This window comes from Scyliorhinus torazame, chromosome 2 (genome assembly GCF_047496885.1).
Source record: "Scyliorhinus torazame isolate Kashiwa2021f chromosome 2, sScyTor2.1, whole genome shotgun sequence".
Classification (NCBI taxonomy): domain Eukaryota; kingdom Metazoa; phylum Chordata; class Chondrichthyes; order Carcharhiniformes; family Scyliorhinidae; genus Scyliorhinus; species Scyliorhinus torazame.
Window position 1 is genome coordinate 158992990 of NC_092708.1, and position 22846 is coordinate 159015835.

At 49.7% G+C, this 22846-nt stretch overlaps 1 protein-coding gene across 1 annotated transcript in view; it reads right to left on the reverse strand.

The window, feature by feature from the left end:
• LOC140392897 (E3 ubiquitin-protein ligase HECW2-like) overlaps window positions 1-22846 on the reverse strand; it is a 595816-nt gene that overhangs the window by 390431 nt on the left and 182539 nt on the right. The window contains 1 exon segment of the mRNA XM_072478670.1: window positions 19294-19625. Within this exon segment, the coding sequence (XP_072334771.1) occupies window positions 19294-19585 (292 nt within the window). The 5' untranslated portion in view covers window positions 19586-19625.

A 22846-nucleotide genomic window follows, 5' to 3' on the forward strand; every position in this document is an offset into this window, starting at 1 on the left:
CACCATAAATGGCGCGATCCGCGCACGGAAGGACCCAGGAGGAGGTGAAGGAGGAAAGATGGCTGAGCCCCGACGAGCCGCACCGAGGTTCCGGCACACGGACCTGGACACCCTCCTCGATGAGGTTGAAAACCGAAGGGCCACCCTCTGCACAAGACGTGGGCATCGCCAGCCGTCCAGCACGGTGAGGCGAGGTTGCCGTGAAGTTGGCACCGCTGTGAGTGCTGTGGGGCACACACCCCGGTCCGGGGAGCAGTGTCGGAAGAAGCTGTACGACCTCACTCGGGCTACCAGGGTAAGTGCCATGAGGGTGCCCCCGGGTCACAACCAACCCCCCCCCGGGCACAAGTGGGGGGAAGTGGGGTGGAGGGGGGGGGGGGGTTCAAGGTGCACAACGTTGTACTCGACCCACATGAGCACTGGGACCCACCCTGGAGAGATGCCATGGCGTGGCTCCCACTGTCTCCCCACCCAGAATTAATATAGCTTATATCTGCACGCCCTGATGATGCCCGCCGACTTGTGATGTTTTATCCAACCCCGCCCCCCAGGACAAGACAGCTCACTACCAACGTGAGTGTATGAGAACCTGAGGGGGTTCTCCTGTGCTGCACCCCCTAAATGTTCACGAGCAGAGGGCCCTGGACCTCGCTGGGGGATCCGCCACCCGGGAGGTCGCGACATGCCAGGTCGGAGGTGCAGAAGCGAGTGAGACAACCCTGAATGTCCTCACCCCCCCCCTCCCTCCCCCAGCCCATCATCGCCCCCCTCACACTCTGGCCACTGCACCCTCGATCCCCTCCCCCCTCACACTCATGCCACTGCACCCTCGATCCCCTACCCCCTCACACTCATGCCACTGCACCCTCGATCCCCTCCCCCCTCACACTCTGGCCACTGCACCCTCAATCCCCTCCCCCTCACACACTGGCCACTGCACCCTCAATCCCCTCCCCCCTCACACACTGGCCACTGCACCCTCAATCCCCTCCCCCCTCACACACTGGCCACTGCACCCTCAATCCCCTCCCCCTCACACACTGGCCACTGCATCCTCGATCCCCTCCCCCCTCACACTCTGGCCACTGCACCCTTAATCCCCTCCCCCTCACACACTGGCCACTGCACCCTCAATCCCCTCCCCCCTCACACACTGGCCACTGCACCCTCAATCCCCTCCCCCTCACACTCATGCCGCTGCACCCTCGATCCCCTCCCCCCCTCACACACTGCCCCCACCACCACCATACACCCGACCCAGCGTGTCTAACGAACCCCGTATCGTTGTGTTCCCCAGGGCCAGCCGCCAAACGTCCAGGATCGTCTCGGCCAAGATACAGCCGACCATCTCCAACCTCAAGCGCACCCAGGGATGCACGCCAGAGGGTGGCAGTCGGTCGGACAGGAGGGCCATCCTCTCAGTATGGAACGGTGGATGGGGACGCACATACGACGGACAGAGACAATACTGAGGGGCACAGGACGGACAGTGATGATGACGCACAGAGAACGGCCACACAGTCCACGGAATCACCTGGAGGGCAACATGACATGGGCCGCATGCACCTTGCGCCGGGCCATGAGGGGGACCAGTACACATCAGACTTCCTAACGGACGATGACCTCGAGCTAGCGGCACTGCTGTCTCCCACACCATCCACCATCGCAGAGACACTCACGTCGGTTGGGCAGATAAGTGATGAGGCTCCCGGGTCACGGTCTGGTGCGCACCACACCAGCCGAGCCGGTAAAGCAGGTGGAGTTTGGAGCAGCTGAGGGGCTGGACGGCAGCCCAGGCCGAGCAAACAGCTGCCACCCAGACGGTTCCCGGGTTCCTGGAGGTACTTGACCCACCCGGACAACCGATACATGTGGATACCGAGGGACTGAATAACGGGATGAGGACCATCTTCCAGGACCTGCACACGCAGTTGGAGGAGTCCATCCGCGTTCAGGAGCAGGGAGTGGTGCCGCTCATCACAGCCACCCAGGCCGACACCGCATGGGTGGCGTCCGCGGTGGAGGCAATGGGTGAAGGGGTTTTGGCCATGAGTCAGGTTCTGCAAGGCGTTGGGCTTCACGTGCACGCGTCAGCCATGGCCCAGGAGAGGGCTGCCCTCTCACAGGTAGCCATGCGCCAGAGCCACCACGACATTGCCGCCGCTCTCCGGGCCCTGGCCGAGTCTCACCATGCCATGGCCCGGTCCCAGCAAGCGATGGCACAGTCCCAGCAGTCAGTCGCGGAGAGCATAGACCGCCTGGCACACATGATGGATGGCGTCGCGCACTCACAGGTCGAGATCGCACAGACCTTGGCAGGAATGTCGCACTCCCTGGGCTCCGTCTCTGCGAACATTCGGACCGTGGTCGATACCGCTGCAGGCCTCCAGGACTGGCAGCGCCAGGTGTCGGTGGTGCGACGGGGCATGTCTCCGATCGCACCTCCATCCCACAGTGAGGCCCGGGGCCCACCGGGATCCCCAAGGGAGGAGGTGGTTCTGGGGCCCGTCCCGGTACCTCCAGCAAGGGACATCCCGGTACACTCGGCCTTCCCCTGTTCCGTCCCTGGCGCATCTGGTGGGCAGAGAGCAGGACAGGGTGGCACCACGCCATCCAGCACGCCCACCGAGCACCATGGCCCAGCGAAGCCGGCCACCACAGGAAACGTGTGCCGACGGGGAGCCATGTCGCAGGGCGTAATTCTCAAGGCAAAGAGGTTAGGCACATAATAAGTTGGCACGGGTGCAGGGCACAGTTTAGTTGTAGGGGGTAGGGCATCTGTATGTGAATGTCACAATTAAACTCACTGTTGCACTTAACTTGTAAGACTCTGTGCTATGTCCGGTGCCAGGGGGCTCGTGAGTGTGACCGAGTGGCGCTGTGGTTAACGAGCGGTTCAACGTCGGTGCCAGATGTGCTGTCCCTTTCCCCACTGCCTCCCAAAATCGGACACTGTAGTCCTCGGCACTCCGACGCCAGCTACCCCACACGGGCACGTGATGAAATGTCTGTTACGAAGGCTGTGACCACCGGAGTGGATGGTTCAGCGAAAGCCATGGGTCAGACCTCGGCTGGCGAATCTGAGCTCACGGCTCATCGCAGAGCGGGCCGTCATCATTCAATATGGCACTGATCACAATCGCTTACACAATCATCAATGTTGTGCAAACCCGTAGTGCCACAGTGGTAAGGTGATGTGGAATTGGTGCCGTGAACACGGTGCGGGGGTGTGGGGTGCTGTGTGGTGCTCGTGTGCAGGACTGGCGTGGCAAGTGGCAGTGTTCAGCGAATCCCTCCCCCACGGTGCGTGAACCGTGCGGCCACCAACACGTCGCATGCCCGCCGTCCTTGACGGTGCCATCGTGCAGCCTCCTGGACGTAACCAGCACCCAGGCAGTGTCTGTGTCCTGCGCCCCTCCCCCCACCCTGATGCACGCCATCCTCCTCCTCCTCCTCTTCCTCCTCCCCTTCGTTTGCGTTAGCTCCGGTGCAGTCAGGTCCTCCCTCCGACTCCTCCACCAGGGCATCTCCTCTCTGCATGGCAATGTTGTGCAGCACACAGCAGTCCACAACCATGCGACCGACCCTGTCGTGCCGGTACTGCAGGGCCCCTCCGGAGCGGTCCAGGCATCTGAATCGCATCTACAGCAGGCCGAAGCACTGCTCCACCACAATCCTGGTTGCTGCATGGGCCTCGTTGTATAGGCTCTCTGCGTTGGTCTGAGGCCTCCGTATTGGCGTCATCAGCCATGACCTCAACGGATAGCCCCTGTCGCCCAGCAACCAGCCCCTCAGCCGGAGGGGGCGGGGGCATCCATCGAACATTGCGGGGATGAACGACTGTGCCAGAATGTAGGCGTCATGCACACTCCCGGGAACCTTGCACACACATGCATGATCTTCACGTGGGGGTCGCAGACCACCTGAATGTTCATGGAGTATGGGCTGTTTAGCACAGGGCTAAATCGCTGGCTTTGAAAGTAGACCAAGGCAGGCCAGCAGCACGGTTCAATTCCCGTAACAGCCTCCCCGAACAGGCGCCGGAATGTGGCAACTAGGGGCTTTTCACAGTAACTTCATTTGAAGCTTACTTGTGACAATAAGCGATTTTCATTTCATTTCACTCCTGTTCATGAACACTTCCCTGTTGTCTGCAGGTGGGCGCATGGGACGTGCACACCATCGATGATACCCTGGACCATCGGTATCCCGGCCACCTTGGCGAATCCACGTGCCCGTGCTTCCTGCTGTGCTCGGTCCTTGGGGAATTTAATGTACCTGTCCGCGATGGTGTACAAGGTGTCAGTCATGGCCCTCATGCACCTATGGACCGATGCCTGTGAGATCCCGGATAGGTCCCCGCTCGGCGCCAGGAAGGAACCGGTAGCGTAAAAGTTTAGGGCCACCGTCACCTTGACGGAGACTGGTATCGGGTGTCCTCCTCCCATTCCAAGTGATGCGAGGTGCACCACGAGGTGGCATATATGTGCAGCCGTCTCCCTGCTGAACCGTAGTCTCCTCCTGCATGTGATGTCCGGTAGGGCCTCGAACGACATTCTGTCACGGTACACCCTCGGCCTTGCTGGACGCCTGTGGCGCCCTGGCACCACCATCAGTGGCTCCTCCTCCTCCTTCCCCCACAAGCACTTCGATATCAGTGCCCGCTTTCTGTGCATTCCTCGCCGTCGGGGGGTCAATGTTCCCCTCGGGATCCCCCTGGACATTCCGGGCATGAGCGCCTGTGGCCTGCGTGTCGACGACGGGCCACTCTGCGGCCATCCCCTCGCTGCAGCAGCAACCACTGCATCTGCAGCCACTGTGGGCCGTCGCAGTCTACGCTGCCGGATGGCCACCTGCAGTGCTGCGGCTCCAACCACGGCAGTGAACATTGCTGTCTGATTGGCAAACATGGTGACCTGCAGGAGAGTGGTGGGGGGCAGAGAAACGACATGTTACACGGAGGTTCTTCCACACCTCGCCAGCCGGGTTGCATGGGATACCTGTGTGCTCCGGTGGCCTGGTCACGCTGCAGATACGCAGCCAGCATAACTAACACCTGGTCACTGTCTGCGTCCAACGGTCAGTTCACACTGTCCTCCTCACCAGTGTGCTAGTCACCTGTGCCCATCAGCCACACGACAACCTGCGGCCGTGTCCTCGTCACCGTCCTGCCATATCAGGCGGCTGACATGTGGCATCCGCGGATGGACGACACCCTCCACACTCTCCCTCACCCCCCCTCCCACCGCCACTCCCTCCCTCACCCCCTCCCACCTCCACTCCCTCCCTCACCCCCTCCCACCTCCACTCCCTCCATCACCCCCCTCCCACCTCCACACTCTCCCTCCCCCCTCCCACCTCCGCACTCTCCCTCAGCCCCTCCCACCTCCATTCCCTCCCTCACCCCCTCCCTCCCTCACCCTCTCCCACCTCCACACTCTCCCTCCTACCTCCACATTCTCCCTCCCCCCCCTCCCACCTCCACACTCTCCCTCACCCCCCTCCCACCTCCACACTCTCCCTCCCCCTCCCACCTCCACACTCCCCCTCCCCCCCTCCCACCTCCACACTCTCCCTCACCCCCCCTCCCACCACCCTCGTTGGCCGCAGCGTTCTCGGGCAAGCCGACCCGGTCTGCAGGAGCTCCGGAACAGTCCGCTCACCTCCTCACTGCTCAGCGTCAGCCAGCACGACTGGCTGACGACTTTATTTACCAGGTGTGAAAGGCGACAGCGTGAACTGGAGAATAGCGGGGGTAGCGGAGAATCGTCATTTCGGGTGTCTCGGGCGTTTCTCCGGCCTGCGCCGCGCAGAACTCGACGGGGCCGATCTCGCTGCTTGGGTGAATCGCGGGAGGGCGTCGGACCAGCGTCGCGTGGAACAATGGCGCGGCAGGCGATTCTCCCAACCGGCACGGCATCGGAGAATCGCGGCCAAGGTTTCAGTTTGAAATTGTCCCTGACACCTTCTGCCCTGCTAGAGTGGTAGCGTAAACTACACTCCCAGATTTTATGTGCACGGAGTGCCAGAAAGTTTAAGTGGAAACTCGGCTGTGCATCTGGGAAGATACATGCCGGACCTGGCACTGCCATATTTGGGGAAATTTCCACCCCTCGTCTTTTCACTTAACTGTAATTCCTGCAGTCTCTCCACTGCTTTGACGTCTTGGGGTGCACAAAATCTATACAGTATATAACAGCTGAGGCCTAGCCAGTGATTTATAAAGGTTCAGAATAACATTTTTGCTTTAGTACACTGCGCCATTATCTATAAAGCTCAGGATCCTGTGGGCTTTTTATTAACAGCTTTATCAGCTTGTCCTGACGCCATCAAACATCTGTGTTCATACACCCCTAGGTTTCTCTCTACCTGCACCTCTTTTAAAAAATTATACCATTTATTTCACGGTGTCTCTCCTAATTATTCCTTCCAAAACGCATCATTTCACATTTTGCGAGACAGATGTAGCTGCCATCTGCAATGCAATAAATTCTCAGACTGCTGAGCCGAACAGCAACGGAGGAAATAAATGTGGGCAACAAGAGATAAAGGATGTTTCCAGCGCTGTAAATAATATGTTAAAACCATTCAATATGTTTTGTTTCAAGAGTGTTTTAGATGCAAACACAACTCAGCTTAATCAATAAACATGCTTCTTATGTCCATATACCAGGTCAAAATATTTTATTTAAAATTTTATCTTAAAAAGGTTCTCTCTTAAATGTAGAACAATGCAGTAAATATAATCAGTCTGAAATATGACTACAGGAAGACAAAAGTGGCATTTTTGCCTTCCACTGATCAGCACAAACACAAGAATAACAAATTTCAAACAATCACAATTTATACTGCAGGTAAAAAGGGTGCTGATTGATTGGCAAGCCAACTCTGATGAGCTGAGGTGTTGCCCTGGAGAAAGCAATGAAGAACTCAAGTTCCTGGGTAATTCAAAAAAGGCTCATGACTTAAACATATTCCTCTTCTTTGCAAGGAACAGATCCCTGCATATGAATTGCATGTTCTTTCTAGCAATTGTAAATTAGTCACATTAGAGTTTGACTGATTATCTTAAATTGGTGTCACATCTAAAGTTGAAATAGAAGTAGAATTAAAGCTTGATTGGTCAGTTGAATTGGTTATGCACTCGGACAAGACCAAATGCTAGTTTTCATGCATCTGAAAGAGGGTGATATTTTAAGTGCAAAGAAAACATTTTAAAAATTGAATTTGGAGAAATGTGTATTTAAGATTCTATCTTTGGGTGACCAAAAGAACATATTTTTAGTGATGCTTCTCATGCCAATCTTCCTGATGGGTATTAAGAGTGCAGTGGATTTTTGGTAGATCAAATTGGAAAATGTTGCCCTTTACCCTGGGAAACTAAGAAAATACAAAGGGTTGTTAAATATAAAAATACTTCAGCGGAAGAAAAAACGGCTCTTGTGGAAGCACTGGATATGGAATTTGATTTGCCAAATATTTTAATCAAAATTCTGTTTAAGGAGTGTACTGAAAACAATTTTCCCATTGAATGTTTTATGGATAATCGTCCCTTGTGGAAAAACGTTCACTGGCCAAAATGTGCAAGTGAAAAGGGATTAAGGACTGATCTTCCCAGCATGGAACAAATGTTAGAAAAGAATGAAATCTCCAAGATCAAATGGGTTGATGCAAGTCATCAAACATCCGATCGTTTCACGAAAAGAAGTACTTGTACCAAAAGATTACTGGGTGGCCTAGAAGAATGATGTCAGGTTAAAGTCCAACAGGTTTGTTTCGAATCTCTAGCTTTCGGAGCACAGCTCCTTCCTCAGGTGAGCTGTGTTCCGAAAGCTAGTGATTCAAAACAAACCTGTTAGACTTTAACCTGGTGTTGTAAGATGTCTGACAGTGCTCACCCCAGTCCAACGCCGGCATCTCCACATCATAGAAGAATGATGTAATGTTTTAGAGAATATGGACATTTCCTATGCTCCAAAGAGTCTTGACCAACATGCCCCATCTCGGAAAGGTTTGGGGAGTTGCCAAGCGTAGATCTGCTTCACGTGCCTGACGTTTCCCGCGCTCCAGCTATCCTTGACCCCAACTGACCCAGTGCAGGTGGCCACCATCGACACCGTAAACTGCTGGCTCAAAGTGGGCACCCCAGTCCAACGCCAGCATCTCCACATCAGTGCAGATGTGGCAGAGGCAGTTGAACATACCAGGAGGAATGAAACACTCTTGCAGAATACAATACGGTAGAAGATTTAACTATGCAATGTACTTGGAATCAGGAGATATGCCTACTCTTGCTACAGTGCAGGGTACCTGTATTAATTTTGCTGCCATTGAGGCAACCCAAATAGAAGCCCACAAGCCGAAATTCAAACATTGCACTTCCTTTAAGTTCCACGGGCACTGATTGTCTTGCAGCTAGCCAAAGTCAGTTCGAAGAAAGTTATTTATTAATGAGTATTGTACAGTCTTGCATGAATAAAAAGGTTTTCTACAGGACATTTTCAACATAATTTCAGTTTGATTGATCTTTTCTCCTTGTAAACAGTGTGAGCTGATGTTGGTGTATGAAACAGCTATTAAACCCAATGCGCGAGAACTGAATTAATATCAGCAGAAACATAGCAATCAAATGAGTTGGCTTTCCTGCAGCTCCTATTCACTGAATTAAGGAATTTGAATGAAGGAATTCCAATTTGAATTAGAGAATTCCAATTTGAATTAAGGCATTCCAATTTTTTTCCCCCGAAAACCAGCAAGTTCTGAAGTCTGGCATGGATTCACATTTCTGGACTTGAGGTACTTCACCCTTGTAATAAATTGAAACGTGTACAAGTAAATCATTATCTCACTTGGAAGTTCGTGTTTGCGGCCTTGTTATTTTTTTCCTTTAAACCTTGGAGGGAAGCCAGCCAAGAAAGGCACATTCACCCGTTCTGATTTTTTAAAAATCATCAATCAGAAACGTGAGTTCCTTTTTTTCTCTCTTTCCGCAGATTCTGCCAGACCTGCCGAGTGCTTGCTTCCAGCATTTTCTGTTTCAGGTTTTCCGCATCCACAGTATTTTCCTATTTGTAAAAGTTTTCATTCTTTGCTTTATTAACTGAATTAGTTCTGCTCTTAGAATTGAAAAGTCTCCCACGAGGCAACATGAAAACTACAAAAGTACATCATATTTTCTGTTGAAACATATTAATGAACATATTATGTAATAAAATGTTAATAATAATAATGATCTTTATTGTCACAAGTAGGCTTACATTAACACTGCAATGAAGTTGCTGTGAAAATTCCCTAGTCGCCACACTCCGGCTCCTGTTCGGGTACACTGAGGGAGAATTCAGAATGACCAATTCACCTAACAAGCTCGTCTTTCAGGACTTGTGGGAGGAAACCGGAGCATCCGGAGTAAACCCATGCAGACACAGGGAGAACGTGCAGACTCCGCACAGACAGTGACCCAAGCTGGGAATTGAACCTGGGTCCCTGGTGCTATAAAACAACCGTGATAACCACTGTGCAATAATAAATGTAAATAATAAAAATATAAATATGTGCAAAGGTATCAAGAAAGTGAAGTGTAATTACTGTACCCTTGTAACAATACCATTTTCTTTTCTAAAAGAAGATCATGTCCATTTATACATTTCTGATTTGTTTATGTATTGGATTTCTGTTACATTATGCCACAGTGCGACAGTGTAGATTTGAAACTATTACTCTGTCGAAAACCATGCAAGTTTCCACATTTCTGTCATGGCCCTGCCAATGACAGCTGTGACTATCATTAATTAGGTCGCTCACTCTGGAATTCTCTTCCTAAACCCACTTCATTCCCAACACCCTCTCCATCTTTAAGGCTCAAAGGGCATCCCTCCCCAAATTCTTGGTCCGCCTCCCTAATATTCTATTCTTTAACTCAGCATCCATGTTCATTGATTCCATGAAACACTTTGGGATGCACTTTATGTTAAAGCAGTTATATAAATGCAAGTTGTTTCTATCATAAAACCCGAACTATTGTTGACCATTTTTGTGGCTTTATCTGCATCACTACCAATTTTATGTAAATGACTATTTGAACTACTAGTTTTTTTGTTCACATCAGTGTCTTTCATTTGAGTGCACCTGCCTTGCCTTTGCTTCATCCTCCCAAAAAGTATGACCTCACTCCTCATACTTACTCACATGCAGCTCTGATACCAGCTGTACTGAGCTGATGAATCATAGAAAAACAGAATGAGAGAGGAGAGGAAGAAATAGCTTGGGGGGGGGGGGGGGGGGGGGGGGGGGGCGGCGGGAAGGGACAAAAGGATAGAGACAAATTGGTGGATTGGGCAGATAGGTGGAAGATGAAGTTCATTGTATAGAAGTGTGAGATGATGCATTTTGGTGGTAAGAACATGGAGAGACAATAGAAAATAAGGGGTAAAATTCTTAAGGGGATGCAGGAGCAGAGAGACCTGGGTGTATATGTGCACAGATCATTAAAGGTGGCAGGACAGGTGAAGAGAGCAGTTAATAAAGCATATGGCATTCTGAGCTATATTAATAGGGGCACAGAATACAAGAGCAAGGAGGTTATGCTGAACTTACACAAGATATTAGTTAGACCTCAGATGGAATACTGCGTACAGCTCTGGGCAGCACACCATAGCACCACACTATAGGAAGGATGTGAACGCATTGGAGAGAGTGCAGAAGAGGTTTACAAGAATGGTTCAAGGGATCATAGAACCCTTCCTAGACCTACTCCCCTGCCCTATCCCCATAACCCCACCTAACCTGCACATCTTTGGACTGAGAGAGGAAGCCAGAGCACCAGAAGGAAACTCACGCAGACACGGGGAGAAAGTGCAAACTCCACAGTCAACCAAGGCTGGAATTGAACCCGGGTCCCTGGTGCTGTGAGGTAGCAGTGCTACCCACTGTGCCACCATGCCGCCCAAGATGAGAAACTTCAGTTAGGAGGATAGATTGGAGAGGTTGGGACTGTCCTCCTTGGAGATAAGACTAAGAGGAGATTTGCCAGAGATGTTCAAAAACATGAGGGTGCAGGACAGAGTAGACAGGAAGAAACTTCCTGCTCGTAAAAGGATCAAGAACGAGAGGGCACACATTTTAAATGATTTGCAAAGGAAACAAATGTGATGTGAGAAACGAGTGTTTCGAATCTGGAATGGGTTCCTACCTGGAAGTGTGGTGGAGGCAGATTCTTTTTTTCTAATAAACATTTTATTGAGGTATTTCTTTGGCATTGTATCAGCAACAGAATCAACAATGTACATAACAAGAAAAATATAAACATAGTTCAAATACCGCCTCCCTCTCCCACAGGTCCTACCATTGCTTACCCCCCTAAACTACGCTAACCTAACCCACTCTCCCCCCGCCACCCCCCCCCCCCTTCTGCTGACGATTAATTCTCTGCGAGGAAGGCTATGAATGGTTGCCACCTCCAGGCGAACCCTAACAGAGACCCTCTCATGGCGAACTTAATTTTCTCCAGGCAGAGGAAGCCAGCCATGTCCGAAAGCCAGGTCTCCGCTCCTCCATTCTAGTAATATGCGCCTCCGGGCTACCAGGGAAGCAAAAGCCAGAATGTCCGCCTCTTTCTCCTCCTGGATTCCCGGATCCTGCGATACCCCAAAAATCGCCACCTCTGGACTCATTGCCACCCTTGTATTTAATACTGTGGAAATGGCGTCGGCAAACCCCTGCCAAAACCTCCTCAGCCTTGGACATGCCCAGAACATATGGACATGATTCGCTGGCCCTCCCGCACACTTCGCACACCTGTCCTCCTCCCAAAGAATCTGCTCATCCAGGCCACTGTCATGTGAGCCCGGTGAACAACCTCAAATTGAATCAGGCTGAGCCTGGCACACATTGCGGTCGCGTTGACTCTACCCAACGCATCTGCCCAGAGGCCCTCCTCTATCTCTCCCCTCAGCTCCTCCTCCCACTTTTGCTTCAGCTCCTCGGTCTGCGACTCCTCCGAACCCATAAGCTCTTTATATATGTCCGAGACGCTCCCCTCTCCTGTCCATCCGCTAGAAACCACTCTATCCTGAATCCCCCTTAGCGGCAGGAGTGGGAAGGTTGGTACCTGCTTCCGCAAAAAGTCCCGTACCTGTAAATATCGGAATTCATTTCCCCCCGCCAGTGTAAACTTCTCCTCCAGCGCCCTCATACTCGGGAAGCTACCTTCCAAGAACATGTCTCCCATCCTCTCAATCCCCGCTCTCCGCCAAATTCGGAACCCCCCGTCCATCTTCCCCGGGGCAAACCGGTGGTTATCGCAGATGAGAGACCACACAAACGCTCTGCTCCCACATGTCTCCTCCACTGCCCCCAAACTCTCAGGGCCACCACCACCACTAGACTGATGGAGTACCGCACCGGCAGGAACGGCAGAGGCGCCATTACCAACGCCCCCAGACTTGTGCCCTTACAAGAAGCCGCCTCCATGCGCACCCACGCCGGCTTCCCCCCCCCCCCCCCCCCCCCCCACACACACCACCACCAGCCACCTCCTCACCATGGCTATGTTAGCCGCCCAGTAGTAATTGCTGAAATTCGGCGGCGCCAGCCCACCATCCCCCCAACTCCGCTCGAGCATTGCCCTCTTCACTCGCGGGGACCTGCCCCCCCACACAAAGCCCACGATAATCTTATTGATCCGCTTAAAAAAGGACCGCGGGATGAAGATGGGGAGGCATTGGAAGATGAATAGGAATCTCGGGAGGACCGTCATTTTTACTCTGCCCGCCAGAGACACTGGGAGCGCATCCCATCTCCGGAAATCCTCCTTCATCTGATCCACCAACCGGGCCAAGTTCAATTTATGTAGCCTGTCCCAATTCCTCGCCACTTTGATACTCAGGTTCCTGAAACTGTCCCTTACTACTCTGAACAGCAGTTCCCCCAGTTGCCTCTCCTGACCTCTCGCCTGGACCACAAACATCTCGCTCTTCCCCATATTGAGCTGATACCCCGAAAACCGGCCAAATTCTCCTAGGATTCCCATCATTTCTTCCATCCCCTCCATTGGGTCTGAGACATACATCGTAGGTCATCCGCATACAGCGAGACTCTTTGCTCCACCCCCGGACCAACCCCTTCCAGCCCCTTGAGGCCCTCAGAGCAATTGCCAGCGGCTCTATCACCAGCGCAAACAGCAGTGGGGAGAGGGGGCATCCCTGTCTCATCCCCCGGTGCAGTCTAAAATAGTCCGAAATCGTCCTGTGTAGAGGCAGATTCAACCGTGGCATTCAGGAAGGCAACAGATGATTACTTGAATAGAAACAACGTGTAAGGATACGGGATAAAGGAAGGAGAATGGCGCTAAGTCATAAGCATGTTTGGAGAGCCTGTGCAGACATGATGGGCCAAATGGCTCCTTCTGCGCTATAACAATTCAGTGCTTCTATGTGTCCTTGATGGTTTCAAGCCATCCTTTCATCACAATTTCCTGTAGCATTTGATGATATGCATCTCGTGTAGTTTCCTAGCTCTGATAAAGAAGCTTGTCCATCAGGATCTGTTCAGCAATCAATGGTTTAGTGTCATATGAAACACTGAAAATTTCTTCTGATACTTTAAAGGTTACCAAACCTTTGACTTGTTTCAGCTGAGGTAATTTTACTTTAGGTCCACCATCCAAGACAGAAGATCTTTTTCCTCCCATTACACTGTACTCTCAGCTTAGTTTGTCCATGGAGGGCGAACATCATTCCATCATAGAGCCTCACCTTCACCGGTTTTATTTTCATGACACCAGCTTGAGCAACTTCACGCAAGCCCGTGAACATCATGACGTTTCACGTAGCACCAGTATCTATCTGACCCTTCACATTCACTAGATCCTCTCCTTCTGCAGTCATCACTCCTACAGTCATAATCCATTTTTACCTAGAGACCTGATGATGGCAATCTGCTCCAGGGTGTGGAGTGATCAGAATCATTGTCCAACATCGCTCCAGCAATCTTTACAGGCTTGCTTTTCTTCTTTCCAACAAAATACTTGCGTGCCAAGTGATTCAGCTTCTTGCAGTTGAGCACTGTTTTCCCCACATGTTTCATGTTTTTTTGTGTGGTATCCGCCACAGCATTTGCATTCTGTACTCTCACTTTGATCTTTCTGCTGGTCTTTCTGTAAATTATCCTTTCTTTTCTTCATCAACTTGTGAATGGAAGACTTGAACAGCCTCATTGGTTCTCCCATTAATACTCTGCTGCTGATATTTAGCCACCTCAGAGTTCTGCATATGACAGCAGCTTTCTTGAGAGTTTCTCCTCTCAGGAAGTGTGCTCTCATGGCATGATATCATGTTCTTAAGATAATCCTATTTCTAAAAATATCATCCTCCAGTTTCCCAAACTCACAATTCAGCTAGATCAACACTCTTTGATGTGGCCCGCAATGGTGTTGGGTGCAACCATTGAAGACTTCATGGAAGTAATTTCAAAAAATGTTGCAAGTCTGATCATTCAATGGCAGGCTGATTTACCCATGCTTTTGGGAGCGAGTGCGTGAGTGAATGCCTCAGTGCCTGAGTAAGTGGCCACCTCAGTGCATGAGCAAGTTAGCACCTCAGTACATGACTGAGTGAGCAAGCGAGCGCTGTCTGAGTGCAAGTGGTGACAGTGTTTGTGGGGGGCGATGTGGGTGGCAGTGTGTGTGGAAGGGGGCCGTGTGTGTGTGTTTTTGTGTGTCGGGTGAGCACTGTGAATGTCATCATAGAATTTACAGTGCAGAAGGAGGCCATTCGGCCCATCGAGTCTGCACCAGCTCTTTGAAAGAGCACCCTACCCAAGCCCACACCTCCACCCTCTCCCCATAACCCATTAACCCCATCCAACACTAAGGGCAATTTTGGACACAAAGGGCAATTTAGCATGGCAAATACACCTAACCTGCACATCTTTGGACTGTGGGAGGAAACCGGAGCACCCGGAGGAAACCCACGCACACATGGGGAGAACGTGCAGACCCCACACAGACAGTGACATAAGCCGGGAATCGAACCTGGGATCCTGAAGCTGTGAAGCAATTGTGCTAACCACCATGCTACCCGTAGGGGGGTGTCTGTAGGGGGGTGGCAGTGCGTGTGTGTATGAGACTGTGTGCCTTACTCACAAACTCCGAATTCTCCATCCCACACCAACACATACTCACGCATCCGCTCCCAGTGGATAAGGTTGAGTGAGTGAGTGAGCACCCACACACAGACACTGCTTTGCATTTACACAGAAACTATTTGTTTTTTTAACACCTCAACGTTTTTGATATTCATTTCATTGTTGTGCCAAATGTTATATTTCTGAATTTTTCTCATTGGTCCCTTGAGTGAGAAAAAATCCTGACTGGCTGGGTGGAGATGTGAGAGTGAGTCAAATACTGATCAATATTCTCCTTCTCAACCTGAACTCTAGTGTTAAATACAAATACATCAAAATGGGTCTCAAAGGCCTCCAGAATTTCCCACGTCTTGATTTACTGTTCTTCATTGAGGTCTAGGGTGCTATACAGCATGTGGCACTCCTTCCTCATCACTGTTAATAGAGTTGCTGTTTTATTTGTTCAGGTCTTTTTGTTTAACTCTGTGGCAATCTCATAGTTCTGCTATTGATACTGGAAGAATTGCCAATTCCCTCTCAAATCTCCCTTAATTTCCAGAGCAACAGGTGCTGGAATATTCAAAGCCATAATGACTCACCCAGCTGTTGATGTCCTGTACAAATTTTCAGACTAACATCTCTGCCACTTTTCACCACTTCTGGCTCTCATACAGCTATCAAAATCCATTCAATCCCGGCTGCACACTTCTAACACCATGATCCATGTGGCTGGAATTCTCCAGCTGCTGGGATTCTCTTCCCCCAATGGCAACGCCGCCCCACCCGCAGGTTTCCCGGCGACGTGGGATGGCTTTGATGGAAAATCCCATTGATATGCAACGGGAGTAGAGAAACCCGCCACCAGCGAAATGCGCAGCGCCAACAAACACGCAGCGGGGCGACCGGAGAATCCGTTCTGTGGTGTGAAAAAATGGCTACGACCTAATACCCTTATTTACATATCATGGCATTAGTATGGCCGGCCACAGTGTACAAAATGTATTAATCTGAAAAGAGGGGAGGAAGAGGATGGACGAGAGAAAGGCATGGAAAAGGTAGAGGAAGGGAAAAGGTGGGGAGAGGGAAAAGAAAGGGGAGGAGCAAGGGAGAGGAAGCAGTGAGGAGAAGGAGTAGAACAGAGGTGAGAGAGGAAGGAAATGGCAAGGCAGAGGAAGGGAAAGGAGGAAGGGGAGGGAAAGGAAGGAGAGGGAAGGGGGGAGGGGAGAGGAAGGGACGAAGATGGAAAAAACGTGGAAGGAAAAATCATGGAGGTGAAAGAAAAAAATGGGAAACAGAGAGAAGCTGAAAAAAATACTTTTAACTGCGCGTGAATACAAAGGCACTCAATTGTGAGAAAGCTCACAGTTAACATCCCAAACTAAGCTTTGGTCAAACCAAATAAATCATTAATGAGTACAGTGCCTACATTCAGTTAGTGTTGCAATTATATTGCGCAATAGAGTCGGTAGTATAAACAAAGCAACGGCCATAAGTTAGTTTGGCTCAAATCTGGGGGTATGCCACAGAATCACACAGGGTCAGTCATCTCATAACGGCTTTGCATAACTCCTTTCAGTTTTTAACACAACATTTTTGAAAAAGACTTAGGAAAAGAACACACGAATGGTATTTTATCTCAATGTATCCTATATGACTGTGACAAAGGTGAACAATCACTCCTCATTCTTCTTGACCTGTCCACAGTCTTTGACACACCATCCTCCTCTACTGGGTGGGCCTGTTCTCACCTGGTTCCATTCTTATCTAATAGCCAGAGTATGACTTGCAATGGCTCTGCTTATTGTTACCCCCGCCCTACCATTAACTCTGGCATCTCCCAAGAATCCATCCAAGGCCCCTTCCTATTTCTCAGGTACATGCTGCCTCTCAGTGACTTTATCTGAAAGCACAGTTATCACATCGACCCTGCGACATCCAGCTCTACCTCACCACCATCTCTCTTAACTGCTTTTAAATTGTCACCTCGAATCCACTGCTGGATAGCTGAAATTTCCTCTAATTAAATAGTGGGAAGACCGAAGCCATTGTTTTCAGTTCCCACTCTAAAGCTAGCTACCGACTCCATCCCTCTCCTGGGCAACAGTCTGAGACTAAACCTGTCTGTTTGCAGCTTCCAATCACATATTTCCACCATCACTGAGGCCACGTATTTTCACCTCTTGAAATATTGTCCAACTTCAGCCCCGTCTCAGCTCATCTGCTGCTGAAACCCTCATTCTTGCCTCTGTTACCTCTGGGCTTGCCTATTCCAATGCACTTCGGCTGGTCTCCCACCCACTGTGAACTTTAGGTCATCCAAATCTCCGCTATCTTCAGTCTTGCACCAAGTCTTGTTCATCTATCACTGTGCTCGCTGTCTTACAGCGGCTCCAGGTCAAGCAATGTCTTAATTTTTAAAATCTCATCCTTGTTTTCAAATCACTTCAAGGTCCACCCCTCCCAAACTCTGTAACTTCCTCCAAGCCTACAAATAGCAAGATATCTGTGCTCCTCTATTTCACTCCAACATTGATGGCCATGCCTTCAGCTCCCTGAGCCCTAAACTCTATATTCCCTGCCTGCACCTCTCAACCTCTCTAACTTATTTTCTTCTTTTAAGACACTCCTTAAAACCTCTCTCTCTGGCTAAACCTTTGGTCATCTGACATAATGGGCGGGATTCTCCGGCCGCGTCCCCCCAGCGACCGGAGAATCGCGCCCGAGGTAAATGGAGTTCTCCATTGTACGTGGCTGGCCCATTGTGTTCTTGCAGCAGGCGGGGCGGGAGATTCCAGCCCAATATCTCCTTATATGGCTCAGTGTCTTATTTTGTTTTATAATGCACCTATGAAGTCGGTTTAGAGATGTTATTACGTTAAGGGTGCTATAAGTTATGTTCTTGTCATATGGAATTCGGATCCTAAAAGGGTGGGGCAGAAAATGTTTCTTTTTTGTTACCAATTTTTTCTCTCTGCTCTCTTAATTTGATGGTGCTGCACAGTATATAGTCTGTGCTATCTCACCCAAGTTGATATTATTTAAGTGTGATTTTCCACATTGAGTGTCAGAACTGCTGGAGCATCACAACTGAGCCTAATGTTTTCCTTACCAAAGATGTCCACATATGCGTACTTCCAGCACAAATCTCTGGATATAAATCAGATGCATCAACCTCCCTAACCCAGTCACACAGGCTTAATTGGGAGTGCCACACTCTGGGACCTCCTTCAGTAATATGGCTCAGTCACTCAATTATTAATCTTACTAAGCACGCGGAGAAACATTATTTTCTTAATGGACAAAAAATAATTAAATACAGCAGCATCAATGAACCCAGAGGTGTCGGTAGAAGGTGTACCTTCCTTATTTGGGTATATTTGAAGGTTTTACAAACACACTCAGATAGACCTATTAATGTTTTTAGGTCTATTAAGGTTTTTGCAGAAATATTAAACGTTTTGAACAGTTTTGTTTTAAGTTGGCGAGCTAGATTCATATTTCGCTTCAGGTTTTTAAAATTCATCTCCTTTTTTAATAATCCTCCTAGAATCCTGCTCCAACTCCATCACAAATTCACCCCTATTTATTGGTCGTGGGGATGTATAGGCTGAGATTTTCCGGGTTCCCGCAAATAATCGTGAGCAGAGTGGAAAAATTGAGGGACCAATCAAAGATGTACAGGTTAGGTGGAATGGCAATGCTAAATTGCCCCTTAATGTCTAACGGCTAGGTGTGGTTACGGGGATGGCGCGGGGGTGTCGGCCTGGGTAGGGTGCTCTTTCAGATGGTCCTGTACACTTGATGGGCTGAATGGCCTCCTTCTGCACTGTAGGTATTCTATGATTCTCTGACTTTGGGTGGGAATTTCCAGGTAGTTTGGATGGCTGATCATCTAATTTCCTTTCCTTCCTTCCCTGTAATGAAGTGTCTAACGTCATCTCTATGGCAGCATAGTTGGGACTATGCTTGCAAGCATTCCCTCTATGATGCAGCTTGTCAGAGCCCCAGCATGTTCTGTCACCAGATTTTGCATATTGTTAAATAAATTCTTAAACAGCCAGAAATTCATGAGAGACTGTAAAGATTGAATAAATCCCAAGCTTTCCAGTTCCATGTGACAATTTTCTAAATGATCTGTGAAAGGAAGATACAAATGCTAAAACTTTTGTTTACCTATGTGGTAGAGTCCAATCCAGTCTGTGGGGTCCACCTCTTCTTTAATATCCCAGTAGATAATCTGATTCTGTGCTTGTCCAAGGGTGTATTCATACATGCTGGCCGTCAGACTGGAGCGACTGTCCGAAGTCACCAAATCTGTGTCACTGTTTGCTCTGTGGAAATTCAAGCCCTCCGACCTGGCGCTCTGAGAAGCCAGGCTTTGCAAGTTTTCAGGACTCAGGGTGTAGCGAAGTTGAGGGTTTCTGCGTCGTACAAAAGACCCATTTTCCCTGGTGGAGCCCGACATTTTCACTGTGTCTTCAAGTCAACGTCTCTATGTTGAAAATCTGTTCAGGAAGAAAAACAAACTATCAGTGGATTCTGCTATGTGAAAGAGGTCAGTCAAGTGAACAAGGTCAGGAATTTGTACTCTTTGACTTTTGGCACGTAATCTTATGTTGATCCAGTAATAGTTTTATTAACATGCACATTACAACAAGCTTACTAATGGCTTTTAATATTCACTGTCAAGGAAAGTAAAGGAACTCAAGTCAATTGAAGCTTTCTCTTGTAAACTGGCACAGCCACATATTTTCAAAGTACAGCTGGCAAACTCCGCAATGTACTGATTGCCTCTTTCTACTGGCAAAGTACAGATTCCAGGCAGTGAAATATACAACAGATTTCAAATGCCAACAAACTAAAGTTATATAATTCACCCGGTCACAAATGCATTGATGTTTGAATGATTCTACTCTCTAAGCCTTTCCAAGCAGAGTAACTATTGGTGATGTACCAGAGCAATAAGTAATATCAACTTCTTCCACAACACTCCATAAAGAGTGCTGAGGACTTGGACATGGCCTACCCCACAATGGAGTCAGACAGGTTGAGGCTGACGGGTGTGGGCTCAGGATCCTAACCAAACCATCCCGAAAGCTGAAATGGAACTGGTGAAAATTGGAGATTGGGACCCAGCCGCCATTTTTACACCCAATGGAACCTCCCCGACTCCATGAATGTCCAGCCCTTGGAGCTGGTGACGGAGCTGAGAACAGCCTACCCAATGTTCAACCAGGAGAAATTTTGTCTCTGCCAAAAATAGGTATCATATACCTGACAACACCGACAATGGAGGATAGTCAACATTTATCACTTAATCAACACAACTGAAAAAAAATTAACTGTTCATTTCTATAAACCGTTGGTGTTTATGGGACCTTGCTGTGTGTAAATTAATTGCGGTGTTATTATACACACACCAGAGTCTGCACTTCAAAAGTGATCAGTTGTTGTGAAGCACTTTGAATGTCTCAAGGACATGGAAGGTGTGACATCAAAGGTACAATCTTGCTTCTCATTGTACGATCTACCATACTCCAAAGTGTCACACATGCCTCATTGTTTCTCACACCTGCTTGATTAGCTGAAATATCATTTACAAAAAAAACTTAATTAACAATGCCGATCGCTTAAAGTAACATTGAACACATAGTTCACTGACATCTTTCATGCAATGAACAAGTCGCAAAGAACTAACATTAAAATGAAGAACAATGAGGAGAGAGCCCAAGAAAAATCATTTTCAGTCACCATCATGCTTCATTTAAAAAAAAAAGATTTACAGGATGTGAGCGAGGCTGGTTAGGCCAGCATTTATTGCCCATCCATAGTTGCTCTTCAGAGGGTGGTGGTGAGTTGCCTTCTTGACTGTGCAGTCCTCGAGGGGTAGGTACACCCACAGTGCTGTTAGGAAGGGAGTTCCAGGATTTTGCCCCAGCAACAGCAAAGGAACAGCGATATATTTCCAAGTCAGGGTGGTGAGTGACTTGGAGAGGAACCTCCAGGTGGTGGTGTTTCCAGGTATCTGCTGCTCTTCTAGGTTCTTCTAGGTGGTAAAAACCAACAACCTACATTTAAATATAGTATATAAAGTGCCTTTCATGTTGAACCAAATCCCAAAGCACTTCAGTGGCATAATATGATCTAAAAAAGATCATAATAATAAAAACAATGGGAAAAGTAATCACAAAACAAAAATGACTCTCACTGAAACTCTCTGGGCAGGATACACCTTCCAGCATCGCCAGAATTGCAATTCGCGATCGAGCGGAGAATCGCGCATCAGCCAAAAATCAAGGTTGGCGTCGGGCACCCAACAGAATGCCATGCTCTAGTGCTTCGATAATAGCGTGAATGCATTCCACGCCCCACGTCGGTGTGGGCATGCAAATTGTACAGTAACGGCCATTAGCATATCATTAACAGCCCGGCCCGGTATTCTCCGGCCCCCTGCGATGATCCAGCAGGCTGACATGACACCAGGGCGGTTCACTTGTGATATTTAACAATGGGAACCAGGCGCTGCGGCTGTAGAGGGAGAGAGAGGAGGTAAGCCAAGGTTCCAAATGCGCAACTGTGGGCTGACAGTCGTGCCGCTGGCTGGGGAGTGTCTGCCAGGGCCGGGGGGAGTAGCTGGGGAGCAACCAGGAGATGGGCCATGGGTATGCCCCAGGATCGGAGTGGCCAAGCACTGACAGCCATTGCCATGGCCTACAAAGCAGCCATTTGGTTGCGCTGTCCACTGACTGCCCACTATGATCCCTAAATATGCAGAGCTCCACCGGCCTTATGGCTGCCCTTGAACCCCCCCCCCATCCCCGGCCACCCCCATCCCAATGAACCCCCAGACCCCAGCCGACCCATCAATGTAATGTGCATACCCAGCTCAGCCAATGGCAAACTGGTGCCGGCACCCCTCAGTGCACCTATCCGAGGTGCTGCCCCACTACAGGGGGAGTGAGGGGTGGGGGGTCGGGTATGCAGAACGTACCCAGAATTGCGGATGCAGGCACCATGATCTTTGCCACCCTTCCTTGCACACTGCTCGCCCCCCAGGGCGGATGCTCCACTAGTGGCGCCATCAGCCAGCTCATCGTGCAGAAACACCAGCCATCACCAAGCCCTGCCTGCCCACTGCACCCCTGCTCCCATCCATCCTGCCCCCAGACTAGTAATCACAACATGTATCGCACAGAGGACCCATGGCACACTACGGTTCCAACAGGTGTCTGATGTGTTGGGTACGCCGGGTTTGCGAGGACTGCGTTTACTGCAGCAGTGAGAGAGACAGGCTTCCTATACTTGAAGAAATGCAACTCGATTTTATTGAACTCTTAACTATCATACATACTTTAACTGTGGGTTGACACTATGCTGACTTGACTGGAGACCTGAGGCTAACCTGACCAGACTACCTTACTACCACACGGTGTATGTTCTAGTTGCTGCTCACGGGCTCTGACTGTCTCAGAGGCTGGATCCCAAAAGAGCGGGAAAACTAGTGCCCTCTTGCTTTATAGTGGTCATGTCCTGTCTGGTGATTGGCTGCTGTGTTCTGTGTGTTCACTGGTCATCCTGTGTGTCAATCACTGCATGTCTGTGCACCATCATATACCTGTGTGATGTGTATATTATGACAGTGTCCACCCGCCTTGCCCAGCCTCATCCGCTGTGCCCCCTGCTGGTGGGGTAGTATGCAGCCACCCAAGGATAACATCCACAGGAG